We start from the raw sequence: 18,957 nt of genomic DNA on the forward strand, positions 1-18,957 counted from the left end.
CCAGTACCAATGGTGTGTTGTGGAAGGCGTGTTCCAATGAGGGTTGCTTTGAAGCACTCAATGACGAGAGTCTTTCTGTTGGTGTCAATAGAGGTGGTACAGTCTCTGTCCTTATCTCTGGTATGTGGTACTGTTGCTTCACTGCTTTTGCCCTTTGGGTCTTTAGGTGCTATGGCAGAGATCATAGGGTCCGTAAGAATTCTGGGTACCATGCTTCACAGTCACTGGTGCCATCGGTGCCGAGGCAACCAAATGCGCTGGGGATCCCCTTTGGCTGGTCAAGGCTTGGCTAGAGGGCTTGTAGCCCATTTTCTGGAGTCGGGGGGTAGTCAGTTAACTTTGTCCATGATTCCACCTTTCCGGAGGTTGAAGGCTCCGAGGACAATCTCTGTCCTGGAGAGGATTCAGGACTGTGGTCAGGTACCGGCCTAATAGCATCCTCCATGAGAAGTTCTAATTTCAGCTCCCGGTTCTTTCGTGATCTAGCCTTTAGTAGTTGGCAGAAGGTGCACTTCTGCGGAATATGTGCCTCTCCAAGACGCTGGACGCAACGAAAGTGTCCGTCCGTCACTGGGAATACCTCCTTGCAGGAGAGGCACCTCTTGAAGCAGGGGGAACCTGGCATGCTCCTATGGGGGTGATCCCACAGCAAAAGGCAGGGGCGGAAGATGGTTGGAAAAAAAAAAGTTTTGTTTTGTTTTTTTAAATTGAAAAGCAGACGCTCTAAAGGTACTACAAAAGAAAAGGAAATCTAAGAATCACCATGAAGTATAACTATAGGCTACCAATATAAAGAGAGTTAAGCAGTCAACCCTCGTTCCATTCAAGGTCAAAGGTGGTCAAGAAGGAACTGAGGGTGGTTTGTCCATGCAGTGCTAGTTAGCCTTGAAGCAGACCACGAGGGAGTGAGGGAGGGGGATTGTTCAGACCAAATGGACACCGCTACTTAAAAACTCCAATTAGGGGTGCACATACACCAACAGTGGAGCACACACAGGGACGCTACACGAAGAAGGATTTAGTTCTCCTGACATGCTACCTATACAACAAAACAACAAACAACAGGAATAAGAGAGTGAAAAATAGCACAGGGGACTAATGCTTCCTAGAAAACAAAATGCATGGCTATCACTTGCCCGTGCCAAAAGGTTTCTGACCTGGAAGGAGCATTCTGTTTTATTATTATCCATTTCCTGTCTTGTAAAATGTCACAGGCCAAATGTTCAAAAAGTGTCCAGCAATTTTGGGGGCATGTGACAGCTCTTGAGACAGGAAGGTGATTTAGGTTTAAAAAATTCTCGGTCACCCCGCCCCCTGTTCAGTTGCGACCTAACCCCGTAGATGGCTAATGTTCCCAAGCACCTAAGTTTCCCCTAGTAAAGTCCCATAGTTGCCTACAATTTTGCTGCTGGGCATGCACACAGCCACCTTGGTCCTGTCAGCAGTGCCCGACTCATACCTAAGTCTCAGAAAGATTCACAAACTAGGCGTTCACCTATCTAGCTCAGCCAAGCTGGTAGACACGCACTAAGGAAGCCACCGCACAAAAAACTGCTGGAGGCACCTCCTTTCTAAGAAACAGCCTCGTAGTTCGGGCCCTCACTGAGGTTGTCGAAGACCTGGGTTCAAATCCACTCTCTGCCTGTTAATTTATACTAAAAAATGAATACAAGGTTCAAATCAAAATCAAATACTTCAACAGTGAAATGAAATGTTTTTAGTGACCCAACCTGCACATTTTTTTCAAGTTACTGTACTTGTGGTTGAGGCCCAGGACTAAGAGGCAGTAGATGTCAGTTCTAATCCTGGCTCCGTCCGTGCATATGACCTTAGGCAAGTTGCTGGTGTGCTGCGTAAAACGGGCATGCTAAGTCTTCCCGGAAGGCTTTATTCATGAATAGTGGCAACATTTTTTATGCTCCTCAAAGTCTGACAGGCTCCGACTGGGTATGTATCGAACCGTGCCACTGAGGTATAAATCAGTGTATGGCTGACACCCAGACTAACCAGCTGGGATCAATAAGGGCATTTTCCATAGGGCAGAAGGGAGCTGGCATCCCACTGCAGACAGAAAGCCAGCGAGCACGAGACACGTTGGGACAGACTGTCAGAGGTCTAGAGGTGCCTAGTGAAATCTGTCATGGTGCTGAAGCAGGTTAAAGGCCTAACCCCCCACTGGTTTCAATGGGAATTCGGTATCTAACCTGTGTAGGTGCTTTGAACATTCCCAAAGGCACCTCTCGGCATCTCTAGGCACCACAAACTGGCCTGCACCTTTGAAAGTGTCAGTCCAAGTATTTACACAGCAGCAAGAGACACCGAGCCGACGTTCATCCCTCCCGGAAGCAACGCTTGTCCCACACATAAGTCTGGGGACTACTGGCCAACGGTTCCCATGCAAAGCCTTCCCTCCCTTTCAACGATCGGATAAACATAAGCCACCTTCCAGCCCACCACTGAGTAACTGTCTCTGATGTATCCAGTACACACAGCTACATCCTGCTACACACACACACCCTCACAGGACTGCTGCCTCCTCACAGAGCTCCCTTAACTCCAGGGCATGGTAATCATCCAGGCTGGTGCTTTACGTCTCCTATGTAGTTTGGTTTGAACAATGCTGGTACCTCTGTCATCTTCACAATTTTAAAATCAAGATCGGATGTTTTTCAAAGAGATCTGGCCTAGGGATTATTGTGGGGAACTTCTCTGGCCTGTCATCCAGGAGGTCAGACTAGATGATCACAATGGTCCCTCATTGGAAACTATGAATTTTCTAATTTGAGTATTTGAAAAGAAAATTTATTCAGCTCCTTGGTGCTTTTCATATTGTTTCTCAGGGTTGCCCTGTGCTGATTTTCAAGTAATCTTCCCCCGCTTTTCTCCAGTTATAAAGGGAGACAGTTTCCTAGCTTTCCTACCGTGTCTGGCTACTGTCTCATTTTCCTTGTTTTGATTTCACTGGTTGTTCCTTCACATGCCTTTGAACATTCACCAAACCTCTTCACTACTTGTTCTTCCTTTAAAAAATAAAATAAATAAATAAATAAAGGACACATTTTCTGCTACCCACGCTATCCATCTCCTTGGCATTCCATGAGGTCTCCTCTTGAAAATGGAGATTGGCCATATTTAGCACCAGAGCAAAATCAATCTCCAGCTTACCCATCTCTTTTACTTTTAAAATAGCTGTTACAGTTACTCCTTCTGAGTTCCTTGGACTTAGAACTCTGGCTGGCTTTCATAGAAGTTCTTGGTACACAAGGAACATAGGATAGGCCCACGGCAGAGTTTTATAGCCTATACGGTCTAGCAAATATTGACGACTACTACCCTGTAGTCTCAGACCTCAAGATACGTAATCAACTCTCCCAGATCTATAACAACAAAGGGCTATTGAGAAGTCCCAGATACATTCCTGAAAAAGAGAAAACCCCACACACTTATTTTTTCCTAAAGGTTGTTTTATTGTAAAACCATAAATACAACACTGACATGAAAATCCTCAAGCAACGGATGCTTTCTTACAATTTGTCTTCTGCCTTGGCATCAACTCTGAAAAGAATGTTGCAGAAATATGTCTCTAAGATACCTCTCCAAATAACTGAACTCTGGCCTGGAGCTCTGAGCTAGTTGGATCCTAAGTGGAATTATTCCTTTTCACACGTGGAATATTTCCATTCAGACAGCAACAGACTTGTAGAAACAGCAACATTTAAACAGCTTGATTTTTTTTTTTTTTAAGAATCCTTTTCATTTGACGTCAGTCTAAGTTTCAAACAGCACTGAATTTATTTAGCTGTAAAAAACAAACAAACAAAAAAATCCTAGAAAGGAAAAACCTAGAAGAACTTGAGTTAGCCTCAAGCATTTCATATATCACAATGAAAATCAGCAACTCAGTCCCGTGCAATATTGCTCTCTATTGAGTCATTCGATCCACATCAACAATACATGAGACTTCAAACAGGTTTTGTTTTGTTTATTAACACAGCAAGAGTGACATTAGATAACCTTTTAAATACAGTACATGGTACAGTGCGGGGCCAACTGCCCGCACATTTCCCCATTATGAAGATAAAGCCAGTGGTGGCGGTTTATAAAAATATTGTGTTGCTACAAAAGTATAAATTAATGCTACTGGTATTAAGAAATATTAAACACATAAAACTTATAAGGATTAAGAAAAATATTCATTAATACCTGTAGAAAACTCTGGCCTAAAAAAGATATTTTTTGTATATTTTTTTTTTTTAAAGATGGCATGAGATTCTTGCACTCGCATGTAGAGAGACACACGCTGGTGCATCTATGGTATTGCCTAGAACATCTGCATCTACAGAAAGGAAGGTAAATGCACACAAGTTACTGAGTGAGGGGAGATGGGGAGGAAAAGGAGGACTTTGTTATCATTTTCCTATGAAAAAAGAAGAATTCAGCTCCCTACAGGAGGTTTTGAGAACTTAACATACAAAATTAAGAACTTTTCAGACTGGCTACTTAGGAGGATTTCCTGGTAGGACACCTTCTAGCTACGGCATGGACTGGAATCCTCGGAGTCTGGATGATGTGCTTTCCTCCTGCATTTGAGACCTTGGGTATTCATTCACCTGTCATCCATTATCAGTTTTTCCTTTTAAAATATTAAAAATTAAATAAAACTCCCAATGAATTTAAAGGGACTCTGGCAAAATCCATAACTGCCCTAAGAGTCTGTTGCTCTTTTCAGAGTACATGCCTCCCTTCTCAAGCTGACAGATCCTTCTCCATGGATAACATCATCAAAAATAAACAATTATATCCTACCACACACATTTCAGAGACCACCACAAGGATCCCCAGAAGACTATTCAAGGCTTATGAGGCTGGAAGAGTCTCTTTAAGGAACTTTGGTTGTACGTAGCAAGGGTTTTACGCGCCTCTATCCATCAATTCCATTGCAAAACCTTCCTATTGTTAAGGCTGTGCCACTCATCTGGGTACCAAGACAAATGCTGACTGCTGTCAGTGACACTAAAATACAGAAAGAAACAATCCTTTCAGTCAGTGGTCGATGTTGGGCACAAACTAGCCATTCATGGGACTGATTGCAGAAGCTACTCTAAAAATTTCAAACTCAGCTGCTTACAGATTACTAAACCCTAAAAGTTCTACTGGATACACTGTCCTCTAATGTGAGCAAAACTCTTCTGTCAAGTTATAAAACAAAAGACTCTAACAGGCGTAGTAAAAAACAAAACAAAAAAACCCCCAAAAAACTCTCCCCAGAAAACCCAACCGACCAACAAAATTAAACAGAACCCACAAAAGATTCATTATATAAAATTAAATTAGAGGGCAATACACTCTCATTGGTTTACCATATCTGGCCTAGCATAAGCAAACTATTCCCATAGCATCAAAGGGCCATTCCAACTATGATCTGTGCTTGTTTTAACCTCTGCTCATTTATATTTTGCTTAATGAAATTTCCATAAGCCTAAAATTCTCCATAATAGACAGACATGGCGTTGGTGCTGTAAAAGGGAGTACTTATTGCTACCGGGCAACATTTTCAAAAGCACCTAAGTGATTTAGGAGCCCAAGTCCCATTGCAAATTTTACCTGCAGTGTCTCAGTCAGTCTGATGTGTCTAGGGACTCCCAGCTGATACCAAAGACTCAAAACCTCTGTGTGACACAGCTGATGCAGTGGGAGGAGTAAAAAATTTGATTGAACTCTCCTCAATCTCTCTTGCACTGTTAGTTTGAGAGTAAATGAGATGCACCCACTTATTATTTGTATCAGATACTCACAGAATTAGTGCCACCCCACAAGCCAATCAGCAACCTCCATTCTGAAGTGGGTTTATATATACATTAGAGATGGAAAAAAATCTGTTTGGTCACTTTGTCCATCCCCAGGGGCCGGCGCAGAATGGTGCCTTGCAGTCTGTGCTCCATTGCTGTGGTCTAGTTTTAAATGATGGGGCTCCCAACCCGTTCTCTCAAGACTACTCCTAGATTTAATAGATCCCTCCACAGTAAGAAAGGCTTCCTGAGATCCAGTTTACATTTGTTTAATTTCATCCCATTACTCCTAGTTATTCCACATGGACCACCCTAAACAACTCCTCCCCTCTCCCCACTTGGAGTTTGTACCTTTCAGATAGTCACACAATCTTTGGTCCTCCCTTGGTTGTCACTTAGCCAAACTTGACAGATTTAGCCCTTTCTTCATTATAGGTCAGTCCATCCAGCCCTTTCATCCTTTTGTTCTGCTCTTTGCATTACTTCCAATTTGTTGGCAACTTTGTGGTTATGTTCAGAAGTGAACATAGTACTTTAGGTATGGTGCAGTGTCTCTTTATTATCATCTCCCTCCTCTGTGTCACATTGCCATGACAGTTCATCCATTGTTCGATTCAGGATGCTCTAAAGTATGGTTCAGAAGGGCTAAAGCGGGACAAACTCCTCCTTCCACGAAAATACTTCTTCTTACAAAAAATCCTCCGTGCTGCTACCGTGTGTGAGAGCACAAAGCATGAAGAGCCAATCTACAGTGTGTGAGAGCCACCCAACTGTGAGGCGCCACCGGGAACACTAAGACTCCAGAAGGATTCTCTGACATGGCAACTGAGGCCTTGGGTAATATTTTCAGAAGTACACAAGTCCCATTTTCAAAAGGGAGTTAATTCCCATTGACTTCCCATGAGATTTATGTGCCTAAGTGCCTAAATCCCATTTTCAAAAGTGATTTAGGGTCCTAAGTCACTAAGAGAGACATTTTTAAAGGGGGTTAGGTGCCTAAAAACCTTTTAAGAATCTGGCCTTTAGCTACTTCTTAAAATGTTACACCTCATCTATAAGAGAAAAACTACATCAGTGTTCACTAAATCAATCTAATTAAACTGGTGGAAACCTCTAATGTAGATGCTTAAACCCCATACTTAAATTGGGTTAACTTAATTCTGTAATTTACAGACTCAAACTAAACCAGTTCAACACTTGTTCAAATTGGTTTAAGTGCCTACATTAGGATTTGTACCAATTTTTCATATATTCCCAGGCCAGAAGGAACCACTGGGATCCTCTAGTCTGCCCGCCTGTGTAACACAGGCCAGAGAACGGTCCCACAATAAGCAGAGCGTTTAGAAAAACATCCAATCTTGATTTTAAAATTGTCAGGTGATGGAGAATCCACCATGAGCCTTGGTAAGTTGCTCCAGTGGTTAATTATCCTCAATGTTACAAATTTATGCCTTATTTCCAGGCTGAAATTGTTTAGCTTCATCTTTTAGCCACTGGAACATGTTCTACCTTTCTCTGCTGGACTGACAAGCCCATCATTAAATATTTGTTCCCCAGGTGAATAAGTCTCAACCTTCTCTTTGTTTAACTAAAACTTAGTTTTACTAAATTGATTTAAATTCTATTTAGTTAAACTGTTGCAAATTTTCTCGTATAAACAAGTCTTTGTTCACATCCTTTCACTTCAGCCTGAAACTCAACAGAACACAAGACAATGGACTCATCACATCAGCCAGACTAACCCTTCAGGAGATAACCTCAGTGCAATAGAACATTGTTGGACAATAACCATGTCCTATTGTGGGAGAAAAGGAGAGGAGAAACTGAGAGAGAAGAGATGGTTACAGGTTGAGCGTTGTTCCACAGACATCGCAGATGCTGCATTCTCACTAAAACAGAACTTTCTGCTTTGAAAAATTCTGCCTTTATATCCTACTTTTTCAGTTCTCTGCCTTTGTTAACAAGGACATTTGTACAAGACAAGAGGAACTTTTTTTCTTCAGAGTTCATCACTTTTGGTGCTTGTTTCTCTGTGACAATTCTTTGACATCATAATGGTTTCCACAGCAACTTGTGAAGTCACAGAGGAATATGATGTCACGTGCAGAATAAGCAGGAGGAGCAGATTAGTTCAAACAGAACAGAGATTCCGTTTTCATGCACAAAAGTTTTTCTCAATAGTGAATGGAGGGAAGCAAAGTGTTTTGCAGTTTCTATGTGTACATCAGTGACAATGCAGAGCGAAACCGCTTCTACAACCAGAGGATGTTCCACCCAGCTTGCTGGCCACCAGTTCAGATCTTTGTGGGACTATTCAAAAAGCTAAGACTGCAGGACACAGAAGTATCCCCCAAAATGTTTCCAGGCCAATGTAACATAATGGTTTGCCAGTGTCACAATAACGTGGCACAAGAGTTTCTCCCCAACTGAGAAAGTGGCTTGCTTCCTTACTAATGACTGCAATGGGGACACAGCATATGGGGAGGCATAACTCCTCCCCCCATCAAACATGTAAGCTTTGTATTAAGGTCAATGTGCTCTTCATTAGGAATGAGAGGGGGACAGCAACATTTAGACTGCTCCCAACACAGACTTCTCTATCCAACAGTTGGATGAAAGAGCTTCCAGTTCAAAGGAAACGGAATCACACTGCACACACAACATAATCAGGAGGTCACACCCTTCCATCCTCTACCACTTCCCACTGTGGGACAGGGAGGGCCTGTTGTTGTTGGAAACTGCTTTGTGGGAGAGTGAGTCTATGTACAGCATGACAACCTAGCCAAACTTCATCAACAGCAATAAATAAATAGAGAGCTTGGCGAATCCATGGCAATGATTTCCTAAATTCAAACCCTTTGTAAATGATCTGCACTCCGTGGAATGTGTGATGGTCTGAGTAATGGGCCAGGAAGGAGGAGACTCGTCCCCAAATCCTTTGCAAATAAAGGAAATCCGAGTGTTGCCATCACCATTCTCTCCTTATAAGTGAGAAGAGTAAATAAGAAATGGATAGGGACAATAGCGGGGCAGCTCATCATATGCGAGTATCATCCTATGGGCAGCACAAAGCTCTGATGGGTGCTCACAAGTGAAGTGCCTGGCGACTGCAGCGTGTTTATCCTCATTAGGAGCCGTGGACTTGTCCATTCTCTTGATAACAAATGGGTCATTGTTAATTTCAGATCAGCACACGGGTTTTCTAGACTGCCCGGTTTCTCCAGATGCCAGGCTGAGTTTTATAAATGCTGGCGAGGTTCCAACCTAGCACCCATCACTGCATTCACAGGCTTGACATCCATTGAAGCAGGGCTGAAACAGAGGTTGTGTTGGAGGTGTTCACAATTTGGATAGGGTGAGATGTCTAGTCAGCTTCTCTCTCTGATCCTTCCACCGAGAAATCTCCAAAACTGATTCTCAAATCTGATATTAACATCAGTCTGCATATTAAGTAGCTGCCCAAACAGCTGCAATTCTGTCTCATTCGCTATGTCAGGACTTTGAGTCTCTGCCAAGTCTCCTCTGTTCAGTTCCCCACACACAGTGTCTTCCAGATACGTAAGAATGGAGAACCATCACTGTCCCCAGGCTGGGCCGACAAATCTCACCTGGCCCACAAAATTACCAACCCTGTCCAATAACAAACATATTCTTGATTAAGGTTTGGATTTTGAAGGGAAGGTAAGGGAATTGGACGCTCTTCTCCCACTGAACTGGAATTGAATTTCAATGGGAGTTGTATGGTCTAACGTCCTTCAATGCCTTTGAAAGGACACTATCTAAGTTGTGATGTATTGATTCCATGAGAGTGAACTAAGATCTTCTCAGAGTTTTGACCTTCAAGGTGCACACTGTATGCAAAAAACTGGAAGGCAGCTCCTGCTTTGGGTTCTGTACTCAGTGAAGGTTTTATTGTTTATGCACCCCTATTTTCTCCCAATGGTCATGAAAGCAGGTAACAAAGGATTTCTCAGTTTTTACAGCGAGGGTTTTTCTCCCTCTTTTTTTCCCTTCTTGGTAGATTGAAATTTCAATTCTGTTTATTAAACTTTTCTCCTGCATTGCATGTGCAAACAGATTTATTATTGTAGGGTTGCTCAAAATGGCTGGGAAGGTAGTGCTCATATAGGAGGAAATAAACAGCAGCTCTGAAGGGGAAAGTAATGGGATAAATTCTACAAAGAAATATCTCTGTTTGCAAAGTTCATTGCATGAGAAAATGTATTTTTGGGGTGTATCCTGCCGTTGAGTGTTCCTCTTAAAATGATATTATTCCTGCAGCAGGCAGCAGCAGTGGGGCCTGTGCTATTTTTAGGAAAAAGACCTCCACAACCAACAAACAATCATTTAGGAGCTGGCTGGTTTTGAGCTGGTGTCATTGGCAGTGATGGGGGATGAAGCCAACATCATCTTCACCCTGTTCAGTCTGCACAAGGTGCTGCTTCCCAGTCTGGGAGGGGCAGAGGTCTGTTGGGAAAGATATCTGCGTACACAGGATTGTCCTTAGAGGTGTTGTGAGAACTCTCCCAGGTCTGAGCAATACAGGCCACAGAGAACATAATTCTGTGCCTTCCATAATCTAGGTACCTGAAGGGGTACAAGTGATTGCAAGCAAACATAGCAACCGATGTGCGCTCACTTGGGACATTAGAACCTCTTCTACTGAGGGGGATTTATTGTCTAGGACTATGGGGTTTAGCCTCCATTTCTAACAAGTGTCTTGGGACCTGTAATTTCCACCACAACCAGAGATGGGCAGAAGGAACCTTGGCTTAATGTCTGCTCAATGGATGGTACCTCTAAGTATGCAACAGCCTCCTTGTCCCCAGTATACACTGTCAGCATGCAGTATACACCCATGTCCTGCTCAGAGATGTCAACCCACAACATTTCAGTTCAGAGTTGATAGTGTTACAAACTGAACTGCTCTAGAGACTCATTTGGGGCACATAAATCTGTAAGAGTAGTCTCCTGTCACTACTGATTCCAACTATGAAGTAAACTGCTTGAAATGTGAGAGGATGAATCAAGAAAGGAATTTACTTAATTTTGCCATTGGGATCCAAATCTCTGGTGGAGAATTCAGTTTGATACCAAGAGCCTGGATTCATCCAAGACATACCAGATCTGACAACCTTAAGAGGTCAGGTGCAACACCACTCAACTTTGTGTGCAGGCATGAGACCTGGTCAGCTGACTCGGGCTCATGCCGCGGGACTAAAATTGGCAGTGTAGATGTTCCCATTTGGGCTGGAGCCCAGGCTCTGAGACTCAGCGATGGGGAGTGGGGGGGATCTCAGAGTCTGCCCTCCAGCCGAAGGGGAACATCTACACTGCTATTTTTAGCCTTGTAACACAAGCCCTGTCAGCCCAAGTCAGTTGACCTGGGCTCTGTGATTCACTGCTGCAGGGTGGGGTTTTTTGTTGCAGTGTAGACGTACCCTTAGAGAGCTAGCTTTTATTGCAAGCAGAAATGACTCATGATACTCGGGTCTTATGATGATCTCCTATCCTGTAGGTGGGAAGGGCTATGTGACTGAAGGGCCAGTGAACATGAAGTTTTAAGGTCACAGGGCCTTATTAGCCAGAATCATTCAGCAATGTAACAAGTAGTGTAATGCACTATAGGTATTTAAAAAGACATTCGTGCTAGCAGAGGAAACCATCCAGAATACCATGAGGCGGTATTCTGCACTACATTCAGAAGGATCCTTAAACCCACACACTTATCTTAGCATCATTCAAACCCTACATTTGGAAACCTGATGACCTCTGCTCCCCTGAAATATTTACATACACCTTGGCTTGTTCTCGACCATGTGAAAATTGCTTTGACACATGTACAAGGAAGGCTTACGAAAGTGTTGTATAGCAGAGGTTCTCAAACTGGAGTCTGTGGACAACTGGTGGTCAGTAGATCATTTGCTGGTCGTCCACAGAGACCTGTCCAGTCATACCGTGCTAGCTGTCAAAGTGTATTGAAAGACACTAAAATATATTACTTTGCTAATGTTACTTTTCCATTTAAGCAATTGCTGCAGTTACCACAGGGATGTTGTTGGTCTTCAATGGGACAGGAGATATCTACATGACAGTTCCTCTATGAATATGTCTTCCACTCTATGAACAAGTTTGAGAACCTTTGCTATAGAAGATGCACAAGTGAGATGAGCTAGTTTACAGTGGGACTTCAGAAAGAAGGTTATCTTGTAAAAAAAATTCTATCAAATATAACAATTACAGACACTGTCATAATAATTTCTCTCAGTTCTAAATCAAACTCAAAAAGATAAAATCACTAGCTAAAATCTTAAACTTGAAAATGGGAGTGGAGACAGAAGAGTATAACGGCTTTTGGATTTCTTTTTTTCTTATATTAAAATGCAAAAAAAAAAAAAAAAAAAGTGTTTCCTTAAAGTCTCACTTCCTGATTTCTAGATATTGGTGCTTGTAAAACACAGCTGCCTTGATAACATGCAACGTATGTTAAGAAGGCTGCAAACAAATGCCCTCAAGGTGTACAGTTATTCATAGGAGCAAAGCCCAGTGGAGAACTGGTCTATTCAATGTTGTTTGATTATCCATGGCAAGGTGGCCCAGGGGACAAGAGGAAAGGTGGGGTGAAGGAGAAATAAAAGAAACTTCAAGTCACTTTAGATCTCAGCTGCCTGAAGATGTTAGAATGTCAGCCTCCCCTTAGGGTGCCCACTTGAAAACATTAGAAAGTCTGTCAAGTTCACCACATGCTATCTAACAGAAAGGAGCACGTTCCTGGCAGAGGGCTGCGTCTGACACTTGCTCAGCTTCCCTCTGAAACTTAGTTTTTTATTATATTTTATATATATATGTGTGTGTGTGTGTCTGTCTGTGTGTGTGTGTGTGTATATATATATATATATAAAATCATACACACATATATATAAGCACTTGGTTTCCAGGGGCTTTCATAATGAGGTCCACAGTGTTTAGAACTTAAAATTCTTTTCTTTGTTTGGAACAGTGTTTGAAAGTTTTTTGTTTTTTTTTAATTAAAAGACAATTTCAAAGCATGTTGGACTTCAAAAACATGAGTTTGTTCATGTCTTCTGGGCTGAGCAGCCGCCTCCTTTTGATTAAGAGGGCCTGCTCACACATATTGACACATTCACTTCTGGCACCGACAGCAGGTACTGCTAAGAGCCAAAAGGCCAGCTTGGCTAGTTTCGTATGCTTTTGGGTAACACATGACCAGTACTGAAATAGATCAGGGGTGGCCTGGAAGAGGGGTTCTTGCAAATAATCGTAGACTTCGTTTTTCCCAAACTGGTCATCTTCCTGAGCTGGTGGGGTCTCACCCGCTGCCCGTGGTTTCTTGGTAGATGGTTCGAATTCTGGTTCTTCTGCCCAGGACTCTTTCACTTCGTTGATCAATTCACAGACCTTACCAATGATCTCTTCATGCTGGTATGGTGGCACCGGCCGCAGCTTCTGCTGAGGGTCCAAGATCATGGCGACTTTGTGTGCAGAGTGAACTTTGAAGTTCTCCTTCAGTGCCTCCAGGAAGAGGTGGCAGAGTTTGCTGACTATGCCAGCATCATTGGCTTTGGAAGTGAACAGTTTCTCCAGTTTCACATAGGTGGGCAATACCAGCTGCAGGGTGGGCCGGCTCTCGTTACTCAGTTCAATCACCGCTTGTTTCACTGGCGCCAAAATGGCTGCCAGGTTGCTGAGAAGATGTTTGTTCAGGTTTTGGATGAGGTTCATCTTCTTGGCTCTGCTGTAGAACTCACATATCTGCTCATAACGCTCATGGACAAGCAGGAGAGAGTCAGTCACTGAATTCCAGCAGGGTGGGGGAGACGTCTCCTCCAGGGAGCCAAAGGTCTCCTTTGAGAGGCCCGTGGATCCTGCCAAATCTTCACAGACATTCAGGAGCTCAATGACTTCGTGCATGTTGCGAGCCTGTAGTGTTCGCTTGTTCAGCACACTCTGCACTACTGAATTCAAGGCACAGGCTGAACAACGCAAGCACATGCCTGCCTTGGAGAAAGCAGAGGAGTTGACTTTGCAGTCCGTGACGTACACTGTCCTGATTTCCGACATCACAAACTCAGACATCACGTTCTGCACCCAGTGGTGGATAAAATCACCATTGTCTCGGATATCCACGCCCTTAATTCCCAGGACATAACTCTTGATGTGGTTGCCTTCAGCCTGAAAAGCTGTCAGGATGTAGCAGGAATCAGGGCCAACGCTCTGAGAGTGGCAAGTGACTCCTATGCCTAAGCAGGCATTGCTGCCCAGGGCACAGGTGACTTTCACTTTCACTTGGTTGTACATCCGAGGCAAATGCTTCAGAGCCAGTGTGTTGAAGTTGCCAAGGATTTCAGTGACAGAGAAAGCACCATAGCGAGCGCCACTATCCACCAAGGTCTGTGCCAACTTGATGAATTCCTTCCCGCTCACCACACTCAGAGATCCGAGATCGGCACACATCACCCGCAGCAACCTTTCAGCAATGTTCTGCCGCTCCTTCTCTGGGATTGCACTGTTTGCGACTGAACCACTTGCAGATGCTGCAGAAAAACAGACAAGAAGAAAGGAACTTGTCAGGATCATTCCTTCTACACACAGCACAGGGACAATGTCAGAATCTCTCCTCTGTGAGTGACCAAGCAGAGTATGGCAAGTACAGATCCATTCCTGAACCTAGGATTTCCAGTGGGCCTCCATCCTAAAGTGCTTCTAGATTCAGGCTGTCCCTGCTGATCCAATGATGGACTTTTTCTCTTGCTTACAGCAGAGAGGAGCTTGTCAGCATGTTTTCCCTGATTCAGCAACAGAAGCACAGCAAATGTGGATTATGCAGAATTCAGCTGCAGTGGTGGCCTTGGGCTGCTGTTCCCTGTCCCACCCTAGAGACCTCTCTGTTCCAGGAGTTGTCTAATTAAATGGTAATCAAGTATGCCACTGGTTTATAGTGCATCAGGGTTAGCAGTGAGGTCTTTGATTCCCTTGGCATGCATGGTAGGTTTTGCTTCCCATTCTCCTTCTAATATTAATTTCTTTCTGGTTTTAGAATTCAGGACTCACGTTAGCATCAAATTATTTTAATAAGAGCTGCATCTGTCCATCTTTTGTATGCACAAGAAGTCTGGCTTTGGTGTTGAAGCCTGTGCAGTTTAAGGTTTTCTTTCTCCTTCCCCAGCTCTAGTCTATTTTTCGTGAATGCTGCTGGGCTTTATTATTGTTTCTGCCATTTTTGGCCACACCACAGTACACAAAATATTAGTTTTTTAACGCATCTTGTTTCCCCAGGGAAGCTCAGCTCAGGTATTTTAGCACCGCTGGTTTTTTGTTTGTTAAATACACCCATTTCCCACGCGGGTTGTGACTGAAGCACAAGATCATGTGACTGGCCCAAGGTCTTGTAGTGAATCAGTGGTTGTTAGCTGCCAATCCCTGACAGTAACTCTCAGGTGATGCCTAGTGGCACGATCTCTTTCCCTATGGCAAGGAAATCCAACCTCAGATCAGAAGTTACAGCTCCCATCAAGATTAATCTTGTTAATTAGTTCAGAGACAGGAGCTCTGTCTTAGCTTTTTTCCTACTGTGGCTATGTTTTCATCACCTCCTCTGGAATTTCCAGATGTCCTCTGCACACTATGGCACCTGAGAGCTAATGTGATTAGGTGAGAAAAAATACATCAGAAAAGCACTATCGACAGTTGTGGGGCCCGGGCTTCAACCTGCCTGAAGAACTGCTTTGACCCCCCCAGGTGTAGAGCCATTGGTTCAATGCCTACAGATAAATGTAATGAGAAAACACTGCTACATACTATTATTGGCACTGTTTCTTTGGAGCTGTGGTTTCCACTTTTCTTCCACAACAGTCAGAGGTGATCTGGGCTGGTTAGAGGCAATATTGTTCTCATTGTCAGCTGTGGGGCACAAACAAGAATGCGTTAATCACAGGCGTGAGGGGGCATTTCCCCAAGATATTGAGGGAGAGACACACACAGCCAGCCATGTGCCAGGACGGTTCGTGGGACTACGAGAAATGACGACTCCCCACAAGACAGCAGGAGAAGAGAGTTGAACAAAAGGGGAAACAATCTCCATTTACTACTTAGCAGTTGCTTTTGTTTTCCGGAATTAGTGTGACACCCATCTATTACCTTTGCTGTGGCTTTTTATAAATATTTTACCAACAGTAGAAAACATTATTATTATAAAGCTTGAAAACAACCAATTCTCATGTGGTTTCCAGTTGGGGTTTCCCAGCTCTTGTTTGAGGCCCTAGGAGGCCCTCCTGAAAGGATTACAGCTAAAATGGCTGCCACAGCACTCTGACCCCATTCCCTGTGTAACACCGCACCACTGGGTGGGTTATCAGCAGTGGGAAGCGAACCTGGGACCTCTGTATATTAATGCAAGGGCTAGTGCCTGAGCGAAAAGGGCCAGGCTGATATATCTGGCTGGCTCATCAACCTCTAGGTGGCCTAGCCACCATGAGAGAGGGGTCAGGGTGAGGAGAGAAGGAACTAAAAACTGCTGCTGTGGCTTCTGCATGGGTTGATCTGGACAAACAGTCCACTGGACCACTCCAAAGCCTGGGTTGCAGAGCCTGCAGTGAGTTAATGGGGGAAGGGCAGCCTGGAAGCTGGGGGACAGACACACACCTTGTCTGGTGCTGCACTGGCAACGCACTGGACCAGCATCCCACTGGGTCTCATTTCCAGATGAATCAGGAAATGGTTGCAAAGGGAACTGGAACACAGCCTGGCAAACTAAGCCATAGCAGCAGATCAGGGATTGGGTGTGGGCTTGTTGCGGGTCCCTCAACATGTTTGAGGGAGGCAAAGCTTTACGTGGTGTGCCTAGAATGGAGAGTCCAGTATTTGGAGAGCACCGATGCCATGCTCCAAGACGGCATGGCAGCCAGCTGGAAGGAAGCTACCATGTCAGGTGTCTGGGGTGGGGTGTGGGTGCAGGGCAGAAAGGGTAAGCAGGAGGACCTGCATGATACGCTAGGAATCAGAAATGACGGGTTTTTCCTCAAGGTTTGTCTATTCTAACTGCTCCATAGCTAACACCAGAAATGGCATTAACGCTGCATATTTACTGGCAGGTCTATGAGATATTAATTTTGTTCCATTAAGGCCCATTGACACGTCAGCCTTCTTCTGCTCTTGTATTTCCTTTATCTAGTTCATAATAGCAGGGGATTTATTATGTGCAATTATCCACTGGAGTTCAATACGGAGTTAATAAGATTTGTGCATTTCAGTTTCATCCTCCTTATCAGTCAGGCTGTGAACTATATAGATCATGGTTCTTTAATTTCTCTTCATGCCTCCAATCCTTTAATCCAGGTTCAGCCTAGTCCTCCTTTTTATTTGTTAGCACTAGATTGCAGAAAAGGCATTATATGGTAGCACTCGACCTGAACAAAGTACCCTAAAGGGAGTGAAAGCTGGATATTGTACGCTGTAATTACAGAACAAATTCCTTTGCCTTGTATTCCCCAATTCTAGTTCTGCATCTCAGCCTCCAATTTACATTCTAATTGCTTCTTCCCATTGTGTAGCTATAATCTCCCCTAATTACCCTGTTAGCCTTCAGAGTCACTGACATGCCAACAAGCCTCTGCTCTCACTCCTCGGGGCTAGCAGCATGTTCCTGGACTTCAGTCACTTGTGCAAGAGGGACCAATGGACTCATCATTTGTAGTGGAAAGAGATGAGACATTTATTACCAACGTTACAAAAAGGCCTTAGAAATGAAAGTTAAACTGGATTTCTGCCTGCTTTGGCAACGAATGCAAGGTTATACCAGTGTGCATGGTTATACCAGATCCCGTACGCCTCGGGGCAATATGCTACTACTAGTGGCACAGTTACACTGTACTTGACAAACAACAGTTATGCCAGATTCCTCAGTACAGCTGAGGAAGTGGGTACCTGGTGTCAGCACAAGCCGTGTTGTGTGTCACTGATTATGCAATGAATTCATTCAACAGTATAGTGAAGCGTCCCTGCCATCCAGAGTGCAGGGGTGCAGAACAGACACACCTGCAACCACCTTTGTTCTTCGGTTGTGCAGATCTCCACCCTGACTGCATGATTATAGGATCTCTCTCAATAACTGCAGTCATGTTTCAACCACTGCTCTGGTGGGTTACAACCTTCAGAATCTGACACACCAATAAACAGAGCTGCCTTTAGTTCTGACACCCTCCTGCCTGTCCCTCACTTAAACCCAGATAATACAGGCAATGTGATTCATACCAAGCGATTATTACTTTGAGCAGGAAATGAGAGGAAAGACTAATTCTCCCTCCAGGGGGAGGAGAGCTAACATGCCACGGTGCAATAGGCTCCACAAGAAGATCCAAAACAGGCAGAAAGGAGGTGCAAGGGGCAGACATTAGATGAGGGTTAAGTTAGGTTATAGGCTGGGGAGGGTGTTACATTATCTGTGGATGGCACGTTCTGAGGGCTGCAGCCAGTCACATCACTGTCATTTATAAGTGTCTAGAGGGCAGGGTGAGGTGGTAGAGGGCGCAGCAGAGTAAGAATACCTGTTAACACAGCTGTAGCCTGAGCTAATAATGCACATGCCACAGGATATACGTAAATGAGGCCAGTAGTTTATTAGCCCAGAATATGGAATGGGGAAAAAAGGAAAAGCCTGCAGATTGTCATTTTCCTGAGCTACTTACTCACATTTGGCCTTCAAACTGCCATTTCTCCCTCACTGCATGTCCCTGCCCATCCCTCATCCCTCCTTATCCATTCGCCCTTCCCATTCCCAGTGGCCTACCGCGGCTCTCCGGCACCTGGGGGCCAATATATGTATTTGCACCCCCTGTTAGTGGGAGTGCCCCCCCGGAGGGGAGTCTGTAGGTCCTCCCCACCCCCGCTGTGGGGGTGGCGGGTGTAGCATACTGAGGGGGCCATGCCCCTGGGTGCTGGCCTGGGGGGGGGCTCTGGCCGGGTCCTTGGAGGAAGAGCTGCTCCCCAGTGACATCCCTGGTGGCTGCGCCGACCCGGCCTGCGGCTCATTTGTTGCGCCCAGCATGGGGTCGGAGAGGTTAGGAGGCGGAGGGGCCGGTCACAAACTCGGCCGGCCAGAGTTTTTGGCACTACTCCTTGTCGGCAGGGCCGCCGGGGATGTGTGCGGGGG

At 44.5% G+C, this 18,957-nt stretch overlaps 1 protein-coding gene across 12 annotated transcripts in view; it reads right to left on the reverse strand.

Moving 5' to 3' along the window:
* Positions 1-12,562: 12,562 nt before the first annotated feature.
* ZNF618 (zinc finger protein 618) overlaps positions 12,563-18,957 on the reverse strand; it is a 134,643-nt gene continuing 128,248 nt past the window's right edge. For 11 of the 12 annotated variants that reach the window (XM_067561501.1, XM_067561504.1, XM_067561497.1 and 8 more), the window contains 2 exons: positions 15,609-15,710; positions 12,563-14,344 (listed from right to left, as the gene is read on the reverse strand). In XM_067561501.1, coding sequence (XP_067417602.1) covers positions 12,831-14,344; positions 15,609-15,710 — 1,616 coding nt within the window. In that variant the 3' untranslated portion in view covers positions 12,563-12,830. The remainder of the gene's footprint in view (positions 14,345-15,608; positions 15,711-18,957) is intronic. The other variant, XM_067561502.1, reaches the window with a different exon arrangement.

The sequence above is a fragment of the Emydura macquarii genome, unplaced genomic scaffold (assembly GCF_026122565.2).
Source record: "Emydura macquarii macquarii isolate MOO-44397 ecotype Brisbane River unplaced genomic scaffold, CSIRO-AGI_Emac_v2 contig_2417, whole genome shotgun sequence".
Lineage (NCBI taxonomy): Eukaryota > Metazoa > Chordata > Testudines > Chelidae > Emydura > Emydura macquarii.